This window comes from Salmo trutta, chromosome 36, assembly GCF_901001165.1.
Source record: "Salmo trutta chromosome 36, fSalTru1.1, whole genome shotgun sequence".
Classification (NCBI taxonomy): Eukaryota; Metazoa; Chordata; class Actinopteri; order Salmoniformes; family Salmonidae; genus Salmo; species Salmo trutta.
The window spans coordinates 5,790,001-5,812,203 of NC_042992.1; the positions used below are offsets into that span (position 1 = coordinate 5,790,001).

Here is a 22,203-nt window from a genome sequence, read left to right on the forward strand (position 1 = left end):
AGGACAGGTAGAGGTTCGTAATGAGGTCAGAGTCAGGCAGGTACAGGACGGTAGGCAGGCTTGGAGTCAGGGCAGGCAGAGGTTCGTGATCAGGTCAAAGTCAGGCAGGTACAGGACAGCAGGCAGGCTTGGAGTCAGGACAGGTAGAGGTTCGTGATCAGGTCAGAGTCAGGCAGGTACAGGACGGCAGGCAGGCAGGCTTGGAGTCAGGGCAGGTAGAGGTTCGTGATCAGGTCAGAGTCAGGCAGGTACAGGACGGTAGGCAGGCTCCGGGTCCGGGCAGGCAGAATGGTCAGAACCGGGAAAAACTAAGAAACAGAACTAGACAAACAGGAAGGCGGGAAAGCACACTGGTAAGACCTGACAAGACGAACTGACAAACAGAGAACACAGGTATAAATACACAGGGGATAATGGGGAAGATGGCTACACCTGGAGGGGGTTGGAGACAAGCACAAAAACAGGTGAAGCAGATCCGGTTGTGACAGATACTGTATGTTACAAATTAATATGCGTATTATATGCTCAGAATTTGCAAAACGTACAATATGTAACACATTTGCTAAATGTACTATATGTTACGAATTCTAGCTAGGTGACTGACATTAGCTGGGCTAGGGGTTAGGGTTACGTTTAGGAGTCAGGTTAAAGAGTTAAGGTTAGGGGAAGGGTTAAGATTAGGGAGAGAGGTCTGAAGGAGGGGAGAGAGATCTGATGGAGGGGAGAGAGTTCTAAAGGAGAGTTATAGAGGAGGTGTGAGAGAGGTAGAGGTCTGAAGGAGGGGAGAGTTCTGAAGGAGGGGTGAGAGGTCTGAAAGAGGGGTGAGGGGAGAGGTCTGAAAGAGGGGTGAGGGGAGAGAGGTCTGAAAGAGGGGTGAGGCGAGAGAGGTCTGAAAGAGGGGCGAGAGGTCTGAAGGAGATTTATAGAGGAGGGGTGAGAGAGGTGGATAGTTATTGAAGCGGATGAGAGGTAGACAGGTCTGAAGGAGAGTTACAGTAACAAGGTCTTCTCATCAGAGAGCTGGAAAACAGCCCGGGGAGCCCCTCCTCTATTTATGCATCCTTTTTCATCACCTCTGTGAAGAACAACTTTAATATAATTGAGTTCACCTTCCCTCACAAACAAAGGAGAGAGAGAGAGAGAGAGAGAGAGAGAGAGAGAGAGAGAGAGAGAGAGAGAGAGAGAGAGAGAGAGAGAGAGAGAGAGAGAGAGAGAGAGAGAGAGAGAGAGAGAGAGAGAGAGAGAGAGAGAGAGAGAGAGAGAGAGAGATCTCCCTGATTAACGGGGTCTGAGCATTGCCCCAAAGTCTCATCACATTAACCTCCCCTGGTACACCCTATCAACAGCAGGTGAAATATCAAGGGCGCCAAATTTGAAAACAATTAAATGTCATAATTCAAATTTCTCAAACATACAACTATCTTACACCCTTTGAAAGATAAACATCTCCTTAATCTAACCACGTTGTCCGATTTCAAAAAGGCTTTACGGCGAAAGCATAAAGTTAGATTATGTTAGGACAGGACATTGAAAATAGCTGTGTGTAATGTTTTGTCAATGCAAAGACGGGCATCACCAAAAGCAGAAAACCAGCTAAAATTATCCACTAACCTTTGACAATCTTCATCAGATGACACTCCTAGGACATTATGTTAGACAATACATGCATTTTTTGTTCTATCAAGTTCATATTTATATCCAAAAACAGCGTTTTACTATGGCGTTGATGTAAAATCAAAAATACTATGTAAATAATCCCTTTGATTATCTTCATCAGATGTCACTTCCAGGAATCCCAGGTCCATAACAAATGTAGTTTTGTTCGAAAAAGCTCATAATTTATGTCCAAAAAGCTCTGTGTTGTTAGCGCGTCCTGTAGGCTACTCAAAAAAATGAACGTCGCCCGCTGGACTTGTCTTCATCAAAGAGGGGGAAAAAAATATTTACGTTCGTTCAAACATGTCAAACGTTGTATAGCATAAATCATTAGGGCCTTTTTCAATCAGAACTTCAATAATATTCAAGGCGGACGATTGCATTCTCTTTTAAAACGTATTGGAACGAGAGTACCCAAACATGCACTCGCGCGCCAGAGCAGTATCGGCCATCCGCTTATGACCAACGTTCCAAGTCTCTTGTTCGGTCAGTTTTCACAGTAGAAGACTCAAAGCACTTTGTAAAGACTGGTGACATCTGGCGTAGGAAGTGCTCAATGATTAATACGTCCCTGTGTGTTTCAATGGCATAGGCTTAAAAGTAATTCAACACATCAGATATCTACATCCTGTCAGAATTTGTCTCAGGTCTTTGCCTGCCATATGAGTTCTGTTATACTTACAGACACCATTCAAACAGTTTTAGAAAATTCAGAGTGTTTTCTATCCAAATCCGTTAATAATATGCATATCCTAGCTTCTGAGATGGTGTAGGAGGCAGTTAAAAATGGGCACATATTTTTTTCAAAATTCTCAATACTGCCCCCTAGCCCCAACAGGTTTTAATGGGACATTTTCCCTAGCTCTAATATACTTACATACAGAGGATTTCACCTTCATTGTCCTGTCCAGAAATCATTGCCCTGACTTTGACTTAGTTACTTCATACAGAGTCTGACTTAGTTAATTCATAGAGTCTGACTTAGTTCATTCATACAGTCTGACTTAGTTACTTCATACAGAGTCTGACTTAGTTACTTCATACAGAGTCTGACTTAGTTAATTCATACAGTCTGACTTAGTTAATTCATACAGTCTGACTTAGTTAATTCATACAGTCTGACTTAGTTACTTCATACAGTCTGACTTAGTTAATTTATACAGTCTGACTTAGTTAATTCATACAGTCTGACTTAGTTAATTTATACAGTCTGACTTAGTTAATTCATACAGTCTGACTTAGTTAATTTATACAGTCTGACTTAGTTAATTCATACAGTCTGACTTAGTTAATTCATACAGTCTGACTTAGTTAATTCATACAGACTCTGACTTAGTTACTTCATACAGAGTCTGACTTAGTTAATTCATACAGTCTGACTTAGTTAATTCACACAGTCTGACTTAGTTAATTTATACAGTCTGACTTAGTTAATTCATACAGTCTGACTTAGTTAATTCACACAGTCTGACTTAGTTAATTTATACAGTCTGACTTAGTTAATTCATACAGTCTGACTTAGTTAATTCATACAGTCTGACTTAGTTAATTCATACAGTCTGACTTAGTTAATTCACACAGTCTGACTTAGTTAATTCATACAGTCTGACTTAGTTACTTCATACAGACTCTGACTTAGTTAATTTATACAGAGTCTGACTTAGTTACTTCATACCGCTGTGGAGGTCATAACATTTTTGTCAGCCGGTGATTGTCAAGCAGATATCTGCCGGTCTCACGGTAATGGCCGGTTAATTAACATAAACACATTTAGCATCTCCTGGCTACATTTAAAAAAGTTTAATAAATCCATGTAAAATAGCCTGCACCTTCACAATAAATCCATTATTTATTTTAGACAGGTCTAAAGAAACATGATATGAAGAAAATGTAGTCTATTTCAGAAGAACAGAATAGCATACTCGGAGTCATCCTTTTGTTAGGTCCTGACGTGGCTATGCCATATGGCTGTGGGGCTACACTAGTTCATTTAGCAGACAAGATTTGCTTGGAATTCTGTGGCATTATTTTATATTATTTCATATTATGAAGAATAAAATTTAACAAAGCTGAATAAAAATAAAGAACATTTCCTCCAAATGGTTAGAGGGAGTATGCACACGTGGCTTTTCTGTGTTGAGCGGTTAAACAAAGAAATAGGTCCTCCTATATGCTTCATTTAGAGTTATTAATGTAACTTTAGTTGTTCTACCAACGTTGGGTCTATATGTTTAGATGTTTAATACATTGTAAGGCTGTATGATGAGACTCTGATGATGATTTGAAGAAAGTTGCATGAAAGGCATGAGTTCTGCTTTGTTTTTTTTGCACAGGCTGTACACAATTGATAATGGCAGCGTCCCCTTTGTGTGGCCGTAATGCCCCCCGATAAAAAAATCCATGTATTTTGCGACCAGTGGCTGTTGTACCCTTGGGCTGAATATAATCATTAAAATTCCCTTCTTCCGGCTGCGTGCCAAAGCACCCCTCCCTCACATGGCTCTCCATCACGATAGCTGGTCTTTCTCACAGGCTACAAGTGAAGACAGACTCATCGGGGACGCAACTGCGCGCATCCTTATTCAATTCCGAGGCGCATATTAAAGTAATTGGAAGAACTGTCCCCATTTTTACTTTTTCGTCAGCCAACAAGATGAGTAACAAACAGCAAAATCACTAGCCTATGTCAATCTACTATCCCCCATAGTACAAAAATACTATAGGGGACCTATTCTATTCTGTGCGAAGAAATACATATTTCAAACATAGTCTGGAACAGTTGTGGGATGCGATAGATCCTAAATTAATACAACCACTAACTTCAAAAAAACGTATTTTTTTTCTTCAGTAATGACACTGACGCAACAGATCAGAATGTTTAGCTTAAAATGTTGATAAACTATTAGGCCATTTTTAGGCAAGTTACTTCATACAGCTTGGTTGTGTCTGAAATATTTATTTCATTGTCTGGATAAATATTAGTTGTTCAAGATTAGTCCAAGATGTTGGCAGCTTCAGCAGTTTCAGTTTCAGATCCAGAACTAAATCAAATCAAGATAAATACAATTTTATTGGCCATATGCGCCGAATACAACAGGTGTGGACCGGGGAAATGCTTAATTACAAGCGCATTCCCAGCAATGCATAGTTAACCTTGGGGTTACAGTAACCTTACCTTACATTAACCTCAGTCTTGGGTGACCGGGCAGAGCAGAGCTCACATCTCTCCCATGACAAAGTATTGCCTCAGTCAACACACACAGAAATATATTCGCTTGACTAAACATTAGTCTTGCTTGACTATGTGTTGGCTACAGAGTTCAGAAGAGGACAGAATATATTGACACATGACTATATCAATTTATAAAAGAAATTACACTCACTGGTAAAGGTCACTTCACTGGAGAGACACTCACAATGACACAACAACAGGGGGAAGGCGTGGTAGTGTCTCTCTCTCTCTCTCTGTCTCTCTCTCTCTGTCTCTCTGTCTCTCTCTCTGTCTCTCTGTCTCTCTCTCGGTCTCTCTGTCTCTCTCTCTGTCTCTCTCTCTGTCTCTCTCTGTCTCTCTCTGTCTCTCTCTCTCTCTCTGTCTCTCTCTCCCTCTCTCCGTCTCTCTGTCTCTCTCTCTCTCTCTCTCTCTCTCTCTCTCTCTCTCTCTCTGTCTCTCTCTGTCTGTCTCTCTCTCTCTCTCTCTCTCTCTCTCTCTGTCTCTCTGTCTCTGTCTCTCTCTCTGTCTCTCTCTCTCTCTGTCTCTCTCTGTCTCTGTCTCTCTCTGTCTCTCTCTGTCTCTGTAAAATGCATTAACATGCTAGTGAGAAAATGGACACAGTGGAGGGTGTGCTTCTCTCCTATCAATTAAAAACACGTACAGACAGATACGCCAACCACTTTCAAACATCCAATTATTTAGTCTCTTAAACGTCCAGTGATTTACTAATCAACAGATGAGGATGTGAAGGGCTGTCTCTCCGGCTGTCTCACCCTGCTCCCTATGTAGTACACTACTTTTGACCAGGGCCCCATAGGGGTAAAGGGTTCCGTTTGGGACACACTCCCTCTCAGATCCATCAACTGGCCCTGTATTTCGATGGTTAACCCAGTCACATGGGGGAGGTTTACTGGCAGAGTATAGTTATGTCCTAAATGACAGCAGGGTCCATATGGCTCTGGTCTAAAATAGTGCATTCTATTTTTTTGGGACATATCCAACATCCCTAGTTTAAATGAGACTAAATACTTGATGAGTCCCAGACCCTGTCCTTATGGTCTAGAACAGAATGGCTGTTGATCATTCTAGAGATGTATAACAGAATGTTGGTGAAATGTTCCATTCCAAATGTTCCATGGGCTGCATCACTTCCATTCTAAATGTTCCATGGGCTGCATCATTTCCATTCCAAATGTTCCATGGGCTGAATCAGTTCCATTCCAAATGTTCCATGGGCTGCATCAGTTCCATTCCAAATGTTCCATGGGCTGTATCAGTTCCATTCCAAATGTTCCATGGGCTGCATCAGTTCCATTCCAAATGTTCCATGGGCTGTATCAGTTCCATTCCAAATGTTCCATGGGCTGAATCAGTTCCATTCCAAATGTTCCATGGGCTGCATCAGTTCCATTCCAAATGTTCCATGGGCTGAATCAGTTCAATTCCAAATGTTCCATGGGCTGAATCAGTTCAATTCCAAATGTTCCATGGGCTGAATCAGTTCAATTCCAAATGTTCTATGGGCTGAATCAGTTCAATTCCAAATGTTCCATGGGCTGCATCAGTTCCATGGGCTGAATCAGTTCAATTCCAAATGTTCCATGGGCTGAATCAGTTCCATCGTGCTGCAGTGTTTTAAGTAGTTAAGCCCCAGTGTTTGGGACATGAGTGAAATGATGAGTGAAAAGAAAGAGAAATGGAAAGAGTAAAGAGATGGATGATATTACTGTCGCTGACTGTCGTTATTGCGTCTGTGGTTACATCATTTGGACATCTTTCTTCTCTATATGCCTCTGTTATATTCTCTTTTAGCACACTTTCTCTCCTTTCTCCCTCTCTATCCCTCCTTTCTCCTTCCTTCTCTCCTTTCTCCCTCTCTCCCTGCTTTCTCCTTCCTTCTCTCCTTTCTCCCTCTCTATCCCTCCTTTCTCCTTCCTTCTCTCCTTTCTCCCTCTCTCCCTGCTTTCTCCTTCCTTCTCTCCTTTCTCCCTCTCTATCCCTCCTTTCTCCTTCCTTCCTTCTCTCCTTTCTCCCTCTCTATCCCTCCTTTTTTCTTCCTTCCTTCTCTCCTTTCTCCCTCTCTCTCTCCCTCCTTTCTCCTTCCTTCCTTCTCTCCTCTCTCTCTCATTTCTCTCTCCCCTCGCTCTCTCCTTCCCTCTCTCTCTCTCTCTCCTTCCCCCTGTCTCTCTCTCTCTCCTCTCTCTCTCCTCTCTCTCTCCTTTCTCCCTCTTTCTTTCTCCTTCCCTCTCACTCTCTCTCCTTCCATCTCTCTCTCTCTCTCCTTTCTCCCTCTTTCTTTCTCCGTCCATCTCCCCCTCTCGTTCTCCTAATTGTCTATTTCAAAGTGCATGCATTAAGATGTCAGTATGAAAATGGACTGAGTGCATGTGCGCTCTCAATTAGATGAGTGTTGTGCATGTGTGTAAGTGCATGTGTGTGTGTGTGTGTGTGTGTGTGTGTGTGTGTGTGTGTGTGTGTGTGTGTGTGTGTGTGTGTGTGTGTGTGTGTGTGTGTGTGTGTGTGTGTGTGTGTGTGTGTGTGTGTGTGTGTGTGTTAACTTCACCCTCCACAGCCATGAAACTGTATGGGAAATAAATGATGCCTTGGCTGTTATTGTTTGTGCCAGAATTCTACCTGTTTAACCAGAGCTGTAAAAATACATTCAAACCATCCATTATACATTATCAGAGAAGTCTTATCAAAATGAACAATACACAGGCTGAATCCCAAATGGAACCCTGTTCCCTACCCTGGCTCCTTGTTCCCTACTCTGGCTCCTTGTTCCCTACTCTGGCTCCTTGTTCCCTACCCTGGCTCCTTGTTCCCTACTCTGGCTCCTTGTTCCCTACTCTGGCTCCTTGTTCCCTACTCTGGCTCCTTGTTCCCTACCCTGGCTCCTTGTTTCCTACTCTGGCTCCTTGTTCCCTACCCTGGCTCCTTGTTCCCTACACTGGCACCCTGTTCCCTAAACAATGAAGTGTTGAAAAATGAAGGCAACACAAATAAAGTAAGTCCAGGGAATTAATATTTTGCTATAAAATAATAATATGATTACATATGAGTTGTTACACAATTATTTTGTAAAGTCATCATATTAGTGTTTTTTTTTAAAAACGTAATGTTTAACATTGCTTGATGTATTTAATCATTTGCCGTTTTAAACCACTTTGATAGGCATTGTTGAGTGCGCTCAGTCCACCAGCAGTAACCTGCCTGGAGGCTCAGTCCACCAGCAGTAACCTGCCTGGAGGCTCAGTCCACCAGCAGTAACCTCCCTGGAGGCTCAGTCCACCAGCAGTAACCTCCCTGGAGGCTCAGTCCACCAGCAGTAACCTCCCTGGAGGCTCAGTCCACTAGCAGTAACCTCCCTGGAGGCTCAGTCCACCAGCAGGAACCTCCCTGGAGGCTCAGTCCACCAGCAGTAACCTGCCTGGAGGCTCAGTCCACCAGCAGTAATCTCCCTGGAGGCTCAGTCCACCAGCAGTAACCTCCCTGGAGGCTCAGTCCACCAGCAGTAACCTCCCTGGAGGCTCAGTCCACTAGCAGTAACCTCCCTGGAGGCTCAGTCCACCAGCAGGAACCTCCCTGGAGGCTCAGTCCACCAGCAGTAACCTCCCTGGAGGCTCAGTCCACCAGCAGTAACCTCCCTGGAGGCTCAGTCCACCAGCAGTAACCTGCCTGGAGGCTCAGTCCACCAGCAGTAACCTCCCTGGAGGCTCAGTCCACCAGCAGTAACCTGCCTGGAGGCTCAGTCCACCAGCAGTAACCTCCCTGGAGGCTCAGTCCACCAGCAGTAACTGGAGACAGAACTGCAAGCATTGCATGATTCTGAATTTGCCTCTGTCATTAAGAATGCTGACGGTGGGAATGGGTGATCTGATCATTGAATGTAAATGAACAACCCATGGCCCAACAAGCTACTTACCGTAATACTTACTGTCCATTGGGAAAGTTGTCACACCCTTTTTTCCACATTTTGTTACGTTACAGCCTTATTCTAAAATGGATTTAAAAAAATAAAAAATCCTCATCAATCTACACTCAATACCCCATAATGACATCACAATACCCCATAATGACATCACAATACCCCATAATGACATCACAATACCCCATAATGACATCACAATACCCCATAATGACATCACAATACCCCATAATGACATCACAATACCCCATAATGACAACACAATACCCCATAATGACAAAGCAAAAACAGGTTTTTAGAAATTTTTGCAAATGAAAAGAAATTCTATAACAGATATCTTATTTACAATCAAATCGCTCATGTTATATCCCTTAGGTCATCCTCATAAAATATAATTTTGGGGGGGGTCAAATGAAATGAACAAATCATTGAAACGATTGAGTCATTTTTATTAAGTGTAATATATATTTTTTCAATTTCAATTCTCCCCAGAATATATATATATATATATTTTTTTTTTTTTACAGTGTATACTCTGTAGTGCACTACTTTTGACCAGGGCCCAGGGCTCTTATCGAAAGTAGTGCACTAGTCAATATAGTGTCATTTGGGACGGAGACCCAGACACAGCTGGGTTAGAAAAGAGGAGAAAAATACACATTTTATCTATCATGTGAATTCTCTTTGCCACCTCTGAACGGGGGAGAGAGAGAGAGAGAGTTAGATTAGTTGTAGACTTCTCTGAAGGAGAGAGTGTTAGGAGAGCATTAACATTTTATAGGTAGCTGTGCTTTTGATGGGGCCCTTGTGTAAAAGTCCTTCTCTACTGAAAAATGATTTCTAAAGGAATGTGTTCTGCTTTCTGTTTTGGAAATAGAAGCTCTGGTTGTAACGGAGTGAAGATGCCTATGAAAGGGAGAACATGTATTTGTGTGGTGTCTGAACACAGTGATATAGGGACAGAGCGAGTGAGTGATGCCTATCAGGTAAATCAGTTCAGATACGTAGGGTCCATTAAATAAGCACTGGTCTTGGTCTGGTGAATTTTCTCTATGTGATTACAATGTAAAGATGAATTCATTAGTGTGTGAGTCCATAAGAAAGCAAGTCTTTTGTTGGTCAGGGTCGTCAATACCTCAGTTCTCAGAGGTGGTGATTTTACTGTGTGATGCTAAAATAGCCACAACAAGCTACCGTCCACCACATGTACCATATTTCGGGTGGCAGGTAGCCTAGTGGATAGCGAGCGTTGGGCCAGTAACCGAAAGGTTGCTGAATAGAATCCCAGAGCTGACAAGGTAAAAAATCTGTCGTTCTGCCCCTGAATAAGGCAGATAACCCCTCTGTTCCTCCGGTAGGCCGTCATTGTAAAATAAGAATTTGTTCTTAATTGACTTTCCTGGTTAAATAAAGGTTAAATATTGTGTTCCGTATCTGTTTGTGTTTTAAGGTGAATGACTCACTGTTCCCTCTAAGTGTACGCAGCGCAGAGACTGATGGCTGCACAGAAATATCAGGCCACAGAAAGAAACACCAGATTGAACTTCACTCGACGATCTAGAGCAGTTGATCACCAACCGGTTGATTGGGATCCACTGGTCCATCTCCAAGGTATTCGTAGTCGATTGGCAAACATTTGTGTAAAAAAAACAAAAAACAACAACGCTGATAAAGCCTTGTGTTCCTGTTTTATTTTAGTGGTCTCGGGCTGTTGGCGGTAGGTGCGTCCGATTCACCTGTCCTGTGCGCCGAGTAGGCCAACTGTTCCCGTTTTCAACCATTTCATGTGTCTGAAGGTACAAACTCTGCTTTCTCGGGGGGGCCCAGAGAGCAAATCAAGTGCACTATAGGCCTACCGCTGGCCAATCGGATGGCTCAGATGACCGTGTCTGCAGTAACGTAGCAGGCATAAAAGAAAGCTAAAGCAAAGTTGATACTGTGAGATTTTAAAACGTTTAAAACCACGACTAGAGAGAGACTGTCAATGAAGACAGCAAAGAGCAGCTGTTTATATGGCTGACTTCATGTTTAAGGTCTTACTCGGCACTGTCAACACTTTGTATTCAACACTTCCTATTTCCACTCAGCGCTACAACAAGCACTGCAGCAGTAATGAATGAGTAGGAAAGTGTATCTATAGGTGTTGTTGTTATTATTAGCATCTTGGGTCTTTTTTTTTTAATATCGAGGAATATTTCATTTTGTCATGTCATAGGAGTAGCAACATGAATTTGTGCCTGAGGCAGAAATAATGCAGTGCGATCAGCTGGAAGACGGTGTAGATTTTCGGTCAGTGTCAGTGGAGGAAAGGGAGAGTGGAGGGATATTGAGAGGCGGACTCTCAGTCTGCTGCTCTCTCCCTGCGCTGAGACTGACCATCAGATGCAGACACCATCAGCCCAGTAAATAAAAAATAAAAAGCTAATTATTTAAATGTATGCTCACTCCGCTGTACTTCACAAGTAATTCAACAATGGATCTATTACCGGTGTGATCATATAGCCTTCCTCAAATGTTGAAATATATATCGATTTTTTAAAATGTCCCGAACAACAATGCATTGGCAGAGCAATTCAAGCAAAGCTAAAATGCAGTGATAATGTATTGGGCCTATAGCTTACTGCACAAACCTCATTGCTACAGAACTGTTTTTAATTGGTTAATGTTGCATAGGCTTACGTTCTTTAAAGTCATGTTAAAAAAAAGTCTGAGCGGTAGATCCCGGGCTTGCATTTTGATTCAAAGGGTTGGTCACCACTGTTCTAGAGTTTTCCCTTTAATACTATCGACGTTTCCCTTTCCATTTTCGGTCACCTCCTTGTCTGAAGGAGAAGTAGATAAACAGGTTAGTGTCAAGCCCTGCATGTTTGTTTTTTTTAATTCTCATGGAATTTAGGCCTATATTGAACACCACACATTGGCTGCTGAATGATAGAACAGCTATTTATATGTTTAAGATGTTATGGGACACATTTTCTCCATTTTTTTTTTGATGGTAGGCCACTCTGTTAGGCGCTACATTATGATCAAATAGCCACAGTAGCCTATTTGATCACTGTTAAACCTTCACCGACCTTTGCCTCTCACGAGTCCGTACTGGACTTGAAACGACAGGACAATACTGTAACTACCAGTCGGGGAGAAAAATTAAGAAAAAAAAGTACTTAAAGTGCCTCTGTTTCCACAGTAAACGCACGATGAAAGTTGCACAGAATTTTCACAAAGTTTGCGCTCAGCAGACCTGAAATTTGCTCGTAGCCCGAAAGGCATTAGAGGGAACATTGGTCAGGAGTCCTCACAAGTCCAGTAAAAGATTGTGGGTCCATTGTATAGACTTTAGAGAGGTGTATACACTCTCAGGTGTTCTTGATTGAAACACGGTTGGCAGTTAACAATCACGGTCAGATTGGATTGGAGACCAGCAGTAGATTGGAGACCAGCAGTAGATTGGAGACCAGCAGTAGATTGGAGACCAGCAGTAGATTGGAGACCAGCAGCCTATTTGACCCAGATGGAAATAGTTCCCATAATGACTGAGCTCCTGAAACCAGGACTCTGATCTCAGCCCCTACTCAGATCTGTTCCTGAAACCAGGACTCTGCTCTGAGCCCCTACACAGATCTGTTCCTGAAACCAGGACTCTGATCTGAGCCCCTACTCAGATCTGTTCCTGAAACCAGGACTCTGATCTGAGCCCCTACACAGATCTGTTCCTGAAACCAGGACTCTGATCTGAGCCCCTACTCAGATCTGTTCCTGAAACCAGGACCCTACTCTGAGCCCCTACACAGATCTGTTCCTGAAACCAGGACTCTACTCTGAGCCCCTACACAGATCTGTTCCTGAAACCAGGACTCTGATCTGAGCCCCTACTCAGATCTGTTCCTGAAACCACGACTCTGATCTGAGCCCCTACTCAGATCTGTTCCTGAAACCACGACTCTGATCTGAGCCCCTACTCAGATCTGTTCCTGAAACCACGACTCTGATCTCCTAAATGCAGGTCTGTTCCACTGTGACCCTGGTGTGTGTGTGTGTGTGTGTGTGTGTGTGTGTGTGTGTGTGTGTGTGTGTGTGTGTGTGTGTGTGTGTGTGTGTGTGTGTGTGTGTGTGTGTGTGTGTGTGTGTGTGTTTATGTCTGTGTGTATGTATATGCGTGTGCATCAGTGTATAACCCATTATGCTCGTTGTAAAGACTGGTATGGAGAGAGAGATTTTAGATCGATTTAGAGTTAGATAAACTTGTTTTTTTCGGCAAGGACAGATACAGGATACTACCCTCCACAACCTAACCTTCACGCCAAATCAAAACTCTAAATAACCTGGAAGGATTTCCTACTACCAAAGATTCATGTTTCCAAGCTATACAGGAAACGCTACCAAGCTTGCTAGGACTGAGCAGATCTGACTGCTACTTAAATTAGCAATGAGGTGTGAAATGAGATGTGTCAAAGCCCTTGAGCCCAACAGTGGCAAGACCGTTTCACTGCCTACACCAAGACCGTTTCACTGCCTACACCAAGACCGTTTCACTGCCTACACCAAGACCGTTTCACTGCCTACACCAAACCAAATGCAGAGGCCTTTGAAGCCCCCATCCCATTGTTCAGAGGTCATTACAATACAGTACCCTTTGGATGTAAAACATTTTTTTTAAAAGCACGAAAAGAGTTCAAAAATAATCGTGTCATAGAAAATCAAGAGACACTTTTTGGCTGACTATTATAAAAATGGCAACATAAGCAATTTACTCTTCCACACAGACCATCCCTTGGCACAGTGCTATATTAACACACTACCCCTCTGTTAAGGGGGGGGGGGGTTAACGATGGGTGGAAATTGAGGATACTAGACAACGAGGACTCTTGAGTCAGCTAATATAAATCCCTGGAACAGTATTGGTACAGGGTAACTCCAAAAAAGTTTCAGCTGGACTTTCACATAATGAAAGAATTAGCCCAGCAGGAGAAGCTCTCCCTTGAGAAAGGTACCCCCACCCCGAGTGGGTCAGACCAGACCTCTTCATTAAATAACCCCACAGACGAGCCACCCCCAGCGGAAAGTCAACCTCCCAGCCAAGAGCACTACTCCCTTATTGAAACGAAGGATACATTCACCCAGCTGGAGGTAAGGCAAGTGGAGCTGGAACAGCAGGTGAAAACACTCCAGTCAGCACAAAAAATTGTCCAGCTCAACAACACCTCCTCAACCAGACCCGGAGAGCTGAAGGTGGAGAGAGACATATCTGCACTCTGGACTGTGGTGAGACAACTTCATCAGGAGAAAGAGCAGGAGAAGAACAGAGCACTAGAGGAGAGGATCAGACTGCTGGAGGAGAGGGTGAGGGGGGATGGCGTGTGACAGAGAACAACCCATTAGAGAGGTGGTCACACCCGCAGAGAAGCCAGCAGAACAGCCCACCTCAGACCCTGACCAAAGCCTTGACATCACAGCAGGACAGACAAATAAAGAACCTCAAACCCTGTGGTCGGCTCACCAACCAAGAATTCACAAAATGGGACAAACACCAAATTGAGACTCTGCATGCAGAATCCTGCTAAAATGTCCTCCATGTACAACGTAAAACACCAAATAATGCATGCAGAGCAGAATTAGGCCGATACCCACTAATTATCAAAATCCAGTAAAGAGATGTTAAATTCTACAACCACCTAAAAGGAAGTGATTTCCAAACCTTCCATAACAAAGCAATCACCTACAGAGAGATGAACCTGGAGAAGAGTCCCCTAAGCTAGCTGGTCCTGGGGCTCTGTTCACAAACACAAACAGACCCCACAGAGCCCCAGGACAGCAACATAATTAGACCCAATCAAATCATGAGAAAACAAAAAGATAATTACTTGGCACATTGGAAAGAATAAAAAACAAAACAGAGCAAACTAGAATGATATTTGGCCCTAAACAGAGAGTACACAGTGGCAGAATACCTGACCACTGTGACTGACCCAAACATAAGGAAAGCTTTGACAATGTACAGACTCAGTGAGCATAGCCTTGCTATTGAGAAAGGCCGCCGTAGACAGACCTGGCTCTCAAGAGAAGACAGGTTATGTGCACACTGCACACAAAATGAGGTGGAAACTGAGCTGCATGTCCTAACATCCTGCCAAATGTATGACCGTAAAAGAGCGAAAAAAGGAAGTGATGAGAGCGAGAAACATATTTCCCTCAGATTACACAGACCCACAAAGAATTCAAAAACAAACCCGATTTGATAAACTCCCATATCTCCTGGGTGAAATACCAGTGTGACATCACAGCAGCAAGATTTGTGACCTGTTGCTACAAGAAAAGGGCAACCAGTGAAGAACAAACACCATTGTAAATACAACCCATATTTATGTTTATTTATTTTAACTATTTGCACATCAATACAACACTGTATATCGACGTAATATGACATTTCTTTATTATTTTTGAGTATCATGTTTACTTAAAATGTTTTGTTTATTTCACTTTTGTTTATTATCTAGTTTGCTTGCTTTTGCATTGTAAACATGTTTCCCATGCCAATAAAGCACTTAAAGAGATTTTTTTTGACAGCGGCCTCTGCCTTTTCCATATGTATTAGAAGCTGAGACGAAAACCCTTGAACTCAATGTTGTGACCCTGCAACACACCTCTCCCTCTCTTCACCTCTCTCTGTCCCTCTCCCTCTCTTCACCTCTCTCTGTCCCTCTCCCTCTCTTCACCTCTCTCTGTCCCTCTCCCTCTCTTCACCACTCTCTGTCCCTCTCCCTCTCTTCACCTCTCTCTGTCCCTCTCCCTCTCTTCACCACTCTCTGTCCCTCTCCCTCTCTTCACCTCTCTCTGTCCCTCTCCCTCTCTTCACCTCTCTCTGTCCCTCTCCCTCTCTTCACCTCTCTCTGTCCCTCTCCCCTCTCTTCACCACTCCTCTGTCCCTCTCCCTCTCTTCACCACTCTGTCCCTCTCCCTCTCTTCACCTCTCTCTGTCCCTCTCCCTCTCTTCACCTCTCTCTGTCCCTCTCCCTCTCTTCACCTCTCTCTGTCCCTCTCCCTCTCTTCACCTCTCTCTGTCCCCTCTCCCTCTCTTCACCACTCTGTCCCTCTCACTCTCTTCACCACTCTCTGTCCCTCTCCCTCTCTTCACCTCTTTCTGTCCCTCTCCCTCTCTTCACCACTCTCTGTCCCTCTCCCTCTCTTCACCTCTCTCTGTCCCTCTCCCTCTCTTCACCACTCTCTGTCCCTCTCCCTCTCTTCACCTCTCTCTGTCCCTCTCCCTCTCTTCACCACTCTCTGTCCTCTCCCTCTCTTCACCTCTCTCTGTCCCTCTCCCTCTCTTTCCCTCTTCTTCCCTCTCCCTCTCTTCACCTCTCTCTGTCCCCTCTCCCCTCTCTTCACCTCTCTCTGTCCCTCTCCCTCTCTTCACCACTCTCTGTCCCTCTCCCTCTCTTCACCACTCTGTCCCTCTCCCTCTCTTCACCACTCTCTGTCCCTCTCCCTCTCTTCACCTCTCTCTGTCCCTCTCCCTCTCTTCACCTCTCTCTGTCCCTCTCCCTCTCTTCACCTCTCTCTGTCCCTCTCCCTCTCTTCACCTCTCTGTCCCTCTCCCTCTCTTCACCACTCTCTGTCCCTCTCCCTCTCTTCACCACTCTGTCCCTCTCCCTCTCTTCACCTCTCTGTCCCTCTCCTCTCTTCACCTCTCTCTGTCCCTCTCCCTCTCTTCACCTCTCTCTGTCCCTCTCCCTCTCTTCACCACTCTCTCTGTCCCTCTCCCTCTCTTCCACCACTCTGTCCCTCTCCCTCTCTTCACCCTACTCTGGTCCCTCTCCCTCTCTTCACCTCGGTCTCTGTCCCTCTCCCCTCTTCAAACCATCTTTCTGTCCCTCTCCCTCTCTTCACCTCTCTCTGTCCCTCTCCCTCTCTTCACCTCTCTCTGTCCCTCTCCCTCTCTTCACCACTCTGTCCCTCTCCCTCTCTTCACCTCTCTCTGTCCCTCTCCCTCTCTTCACCTCTCTCTGTCCCTCTCTTCACCACTCTGTCCCTCTCCCTCTCTTCACCACTCTGTCCCTCTCCCTCTCTTCACCTCTCTCTGTCCCCTCCCTCTCTTCACCTCTTTCTGTCCCTCTTCCTCTTCACCTCTCTCTGTCCCTCTCCCTCTCTTCACCTCTCTCTGTCCCTCTCTTCACCACTCTCTGTCCCTCTCCCTCTCTTCACCTCTCTCTGTCCCTCTCCCTCTCTTCACCTCTCTCTGTCCCTCTCCCTCTCTTCATCTCTCTCTGTCCCTCTCCCTCTCTTCACCTCTCTCTGTCCCTCTCCCTCTCTTCACCTCTCTCTGTCCCTCTCCCTCTCTTCACCTCTCTCTGTCCCTCTCCCTCTCTTCACCTCTCTCTGTCCCTCTCCCTCTCTTCACCACTCTGTCCCTCTCCCTCTCTTCACCACTCTCTGTCCCTCTCCCTCTCTTCACCTCTCTCTGTCCCTCTCCCTCTCTTCACCTCTCTCTGTCCCTCTCCCTCTCTTCACCACTCTCTGTCCCTCTCCCTCACTTCACCACTCTCTGTCCCTCTCCCTCTCTTCACCTCTCTCTGTCCCTCTCCCTCTCTTCACCACTCTCTGTCCCTCTCCCTCTCTTCACCTCTCTCTGTCCCTCTCCCTCTCCTTCACCTCTCTCTGTCCCTCTCCCTCTCTTCACCTCTCTCTGTCCCTCTCCCTCTCTTCACCACTCTGTCCCTCTCCCTCTCTTCACCACTCTCTGTCCCTCTCCCTCTCTTCACCACTCTGTCCCTCTCCCTCTCTTCACCTCTCTCTGTCCCTCTCCCTCTCTTCACCTCTTTCTGTCCCTCTCCCTCTCTTCACCTCTCTCTGTCCCTCTCCCTCTCTTCACCTCTCTCTGTCCCTCTCCCTCTCTTCACCACTCTGTCCCTCTCCCTCTCTTCACCTCTCTCTGTCCCTCTCCCTCTCTTCACCTCTCTCTGTCCCTCTCTTCACCACTCTGTCCCTCTCCCTCTCTTCACCACTCTGTCCCCTCTCCCTCTCTTCACCTCTCTCTGTCCCTCTTCCTCTCTTCACCTCTCTCTGTCCCTCTCCCTCTCTTCACCTCTTTCTGTCCCTCTTCCTCTCTTCACCTCTCTCTGTCCCTCTCCCTCTCTTCACCTCTCTCTGTCCCTCTTCCTCTCTTCACCACTCTCTGTCCCTCTCCCTCTCTTCACCTCTCTCTGTCCCTCTCCCCTCTCTTCACCTCTCTCTGTCCCTCTCCCTCTCTTCATCTCTCTCTGTCCCTCTCCCTCTCTTCACCTCTCTCTGTCCCTCTCCTCTCCTTCACCTCTCTCTGTCCCTCTCCCCTCTTCACCTCTCTCTGTCCCTCTCCCTCTCTTCACCTCTCTCTGTCCCTCTCCCTCTCTTCACCTCTCTCTGTCCCTCTCCCTCTCTTCACCTCTCTCTGTCCCTCTCCCTCTCTTCACCACTCTGTCCCTCTCCCTCTCTTCACCTCTCTCTGTCCCTCTCCCTCTCTCACCTCTCTCTGTCCCTCTCTTCACCACTCTGTCCCTCTCCCTCTCTTCACCCACTCTGTCCCTCTCCCTCTCTTCACACCTCTCTCTGTCCCTCTCCCTCCTTCACCTCTTTCTGTCCCTCTTCCCTCTCTCACCTCTCTCTGTCCCCTCTCCCTCGCTTCACCTCTCTCTGTCCCTCTTCCTCTCTTCACCACTCTCTGTCCCTCTCCCTCTCTTCACCTCTCTCTGTCCCTCTCCCTCTCTTCACCTCTCTCTGTCCCTCTCCCTCTCTTCATCTCTCTCTGTCCCTCTCCCTCTCTTCACCTCTCCTGTCCCCCTCTCCCTCTCTTCACCTCTCTCTCTGTCCCTCTCCCTCTCTCACCTCTCTCTGTCCCTCTCCCTCTCTTCACCACTCTCTGTCCCTCTCCCTCTCTTCACCACTCTCTGTCCCTCTCCCTCTCTTCACCACTCTCTGTCCCTCTCCCTCTCTTCACCTCTCTGTCCCTCTCCCTCTCTTCACCTCTCTCTGTCCCTCTCCCTCTCTTCACCACTCTCTGTCCCTCTCCCTCTCTTCACCACTCTCTGTCCCTCTCCCTCTCTTCACCTCTCTCTGTCCCTCTCCCTCTCTTCACCACTCTGTCCCTCTCCCTCTCTTCACCTCTCTCTGTCCCTCTCCCTCTCTTCACCTCTCTCTGTCCCTCTCCCTCTCTTCACCTCTCTCTGTCCCTCTCCCTCTCTTCACCACTCTGTCCCCTCCCTCTCTTCACCACTCTCTGTCCCTCTCCCTCTCTTCACCACTCTGTCCCTCTCCCTCTCTTCACCTCTCTCTGTCCCTCTCCCTCTCTTCACCTCTTTCTGTCCCTCTCCCTCTCTTCACCTCTCTCTGTCCCTCTCCCTCTCTCACCTCTCTCTGTCCCTCTCCCTCTCTTCACCACTCTGTCCCTCTCCCTCTCTTCACCTCTCTCTGTCCCTCTCCCTCTCTTCCCTCTCTCTGTCCCTCTCTTCACCACTCTGTCCCTCTCCCTCTCTTCACCACTCTGTCCCTCTCCCTCTCTTCACCTCTCTCTGTCCCTCTCCCCTCTTCACCTCTCTCTGTCCCTCTCCCTCTCTTCACCTCTCTCTGTCCCCCTCTCCTCTCTTCACCTCTCTCTGTCCCCTCTCCCTCTCTTCACCTCTCTCTGTCCCTCTCCCTCTCTTCACCTCTCTCTGTCCCTCTCCCTCTCTTCACCTCTCTCTGTCCCTCTCCCTCTCTTCACCTCTCTCTGTCCCTCTCCCTCTCTTCACCTCTCTCTGTCCCTCCTCTCTCCTGGCCTCTCCCCTCTTCACACCTCGCTCTGTCCCTCTCCCTCTCTTCACCTCGCTCTGTCCCTCTCCTCTCTTCACCATCTCTGTCCCTCTCCCTCTCTTCACCTCTCTCTGTCCCTCTCCCTCCTCTCCCCACCTCTCTCTGTCCCTCCTCCCTCTCTTCACCTCTCTCTGTCCCTCTCCCTCTCTTCACCTCTCTCTGTCCCTCTCCCTCTCTTCACCTCTCTCTGTCCCTCTCCCTCTCTTCACCTCTCTCTGTCCCTCTCCCTCTCTTCACCTCTCTCTGTCCCTCTCCCTCTCTTCACCTCTCTCTGTCTCTCTTTTTCTTTCTCTCTATCAATTCAATTTAAGGGCTTTATTGGCATTGGAAACATATGTTAACATTGAAAACCAAGTGAAATAGATAATAAACAAAAGTGAAATAAACAAAAAAAATGTACTCTCTCTTGTTCTTTCTCCCCTCTCTCTCTCTCTCTCTCTATCTCCCTCTGCCTGTCTTTCTCTCTATATATATATATCTGTCTGTCTCTCTCTCTCTCTGTCTTTCTCTCTCTCTCTCTCTATATATATATATATATCTGTCTTTCTCCCTCTCTCTGTCTTTCTCTCTCTCTCTCTCTATATATATATATATATATCTGTCTTTCTCCCTCTCTCTGTCTTTCTCTCTCTCTCTCACACTGATGACCTCTCTGCTGAAGGAAATTGGACACATTAAACAGAGAGAGAGAGAGAGAGAGACAGAGGGAAAGGAGGAGAATAGAAGATAGACAGACAGATGTTAGAATGAGGATGAGAGGGATTGACAGAGAGAAGGAAAAGTAGATTAAATGGAGGTGATCTACATAAGAATGAGTCCCACAAGGCCCAGCCAGAATAGATCTGTGTCCAATAGGGACCACACATACACAGATACGCACGCACGCGCACACACACAGAGAACACACACACACAGAGCACACACACAGAGAACACACACAGATACACACACACAGACACAGACACAGAGCAAACACACAGACACAGAGCACACACACACACACAGAGATACACAGATACACAGACACACACAGATACACACAAACACAGAGCTACTGAAAATTGCTATTTGTCCAGTCTAAATTTGACCAACTGGGGACATTTTGTTGAACCCCACAAGGTCAAATGCTATTTCTAAGGGGTTTAGGGTTAAGGTTAGAATTAGTATTATGGTTAGAATTAGGTTTAGGGTTAGAATTAGGGTTAGGTTTAGGGTTAGGAGCTAGAGTTAGGTTTAGGGTTAGGAGCTAGAGTTAGGTTTAGGGTTAGGAGCTAGAGTTAGGTTTAGGGTTAGGAGCTAGAGTTAGGTTTAGGGTTAGGAGCTAGAGTTAGGTTTAGGGTTAGGAGCTAGAGTTAGCTTAGGGTTAGGAGCTAGAGTTAGGTTTAGGTTAGGAGCTAGAGTTAGGTTTAGGGTTAGGAGCTAGAGTTAGGTTTAGGGTTAGGAGCTAGAGTTAGGTTTAGGGTTAGGAGCTAGAGTTAGCTTAGGGTTAGGAGCTAGAGTTAGGTTTAGGGTTAGGAGCTAGAGTTAGGTTTAGGGTTAGGAGCTAGAGTTAGGTTTAGGGTTAGGAGCTAGAGTTAGGTTTAGGGTTAGGAGCTAGAGTTAGGTTTAGGGTTAGGAGCTAGAGTTAGGTTTAGGGTTAGGAGCTAGAGTTAGGTTTAGGGTTAGGAGCTAGAGTTAGGTTTAGGGTTAGGAGCTAGAGTTAGGTTTAGGGTTAGGAGCTAGAGTTAGGTTTAGGGTTAGGAGCTAGAGTTAGCTTAGGGTTAGGAGCTAGAGTTAGGTTTAGGGTTAGGAGCTAGAGTTAGGTTTAGGGTTAGGAGCTAGAGTTAGAGTTAGGGTTAGGAGCTAGAGTTAAGGTTAGGTTTAGGGTTCGTGAAAATAGGATTTTGAAATGGATTGAACTATGTGTCCCCACAAGGTTAGCTGTAGAAGACTGTGTGTGTGTGTGTGTGTGTGTGTGTGTGTGTGTGTGTGTGTGTGTGTGTGTGTGTGTGTGTGTGTGTGTGTGTGTGCAAGCCTATGATGAACATGTGTGTCCATACTGTACAGGCTTATATAACAAGAGAGGAAGAACAGCTGTTCATCCCACCTCCCCATCTCACAGTCAGCACAAAGCTTATATAACAACAGAGGAAGAACAGCTGTTTATAATATGACTTTCTTTCAGGAAAGTAGGTTTACGTCACGTGTCACTACTTCACAGGAGAGACGTTTGAACGTAAACCTTTTTATTTTTGAAATAAAAATTAGTTTTTTTTTTGGTGGGGCAGAAATGCCTTCTGGAACATGTGAACTTTCATGTGCTTTAATAAGAATTGTGTATGCCATCTGTAAATATGAATAAAATTGATAAATTACGAGCCTAGTTGGTTTAGCCACAGAAAAAAAGGGCAGCAACCTTCCCGCATGCCATGATTGGCTGAGATAATGAGTGGGCTTGACTTGTTGAGAGATGATTTCGGATTGGTCTGCCATATAGCACGCTTCTGTCTATTTGAGCTGGTTAGTATGTGTTTTAATCCTTTCTAATTCTGCTTTAAAAAAAAATTATATTGCGTAGTAAAACTGCATAAGTTTTGCTCTCCACTTTCTG

The 22,203-nt window shown here is 45.6% G+C and overlaps 1 protein-coding gene across 2 annotated transcripts in view; it reads left to right on the forward strand.

The window, feature by feature from the left end:
* LOC115176305 (hippocalcin-like protein 1) overlaps positions 1 to 22,203 on the forward strand; it is a 74,702-nt gene that overhangs the window by 17,449 nt on the left and 35,050 nt on the right. Inside the window, exons 2-3 of one of the 2 annotated variants that reach the window (XM_029736244.1) lie at positions 10,272 to 10,406; positions 10,494 to 10,591. The exons of the other annotated variant lie outside the window; for it this stretch is intronic. Coding sequence (XP_029592104.1) covers positions 10,580 to 10,591 — 12 coding nt within the window. The 5' untranslated portion in view covers positions 10,272 to 10,406; positions 10,494 to 10,579. The remainder of the gene's footprint in view (positions 1 to 10,271; positions 10,407 to 10,493; positions 10,592 to 22,203) is intronic. 2 annotated transcript variants of the gene reach the window in all.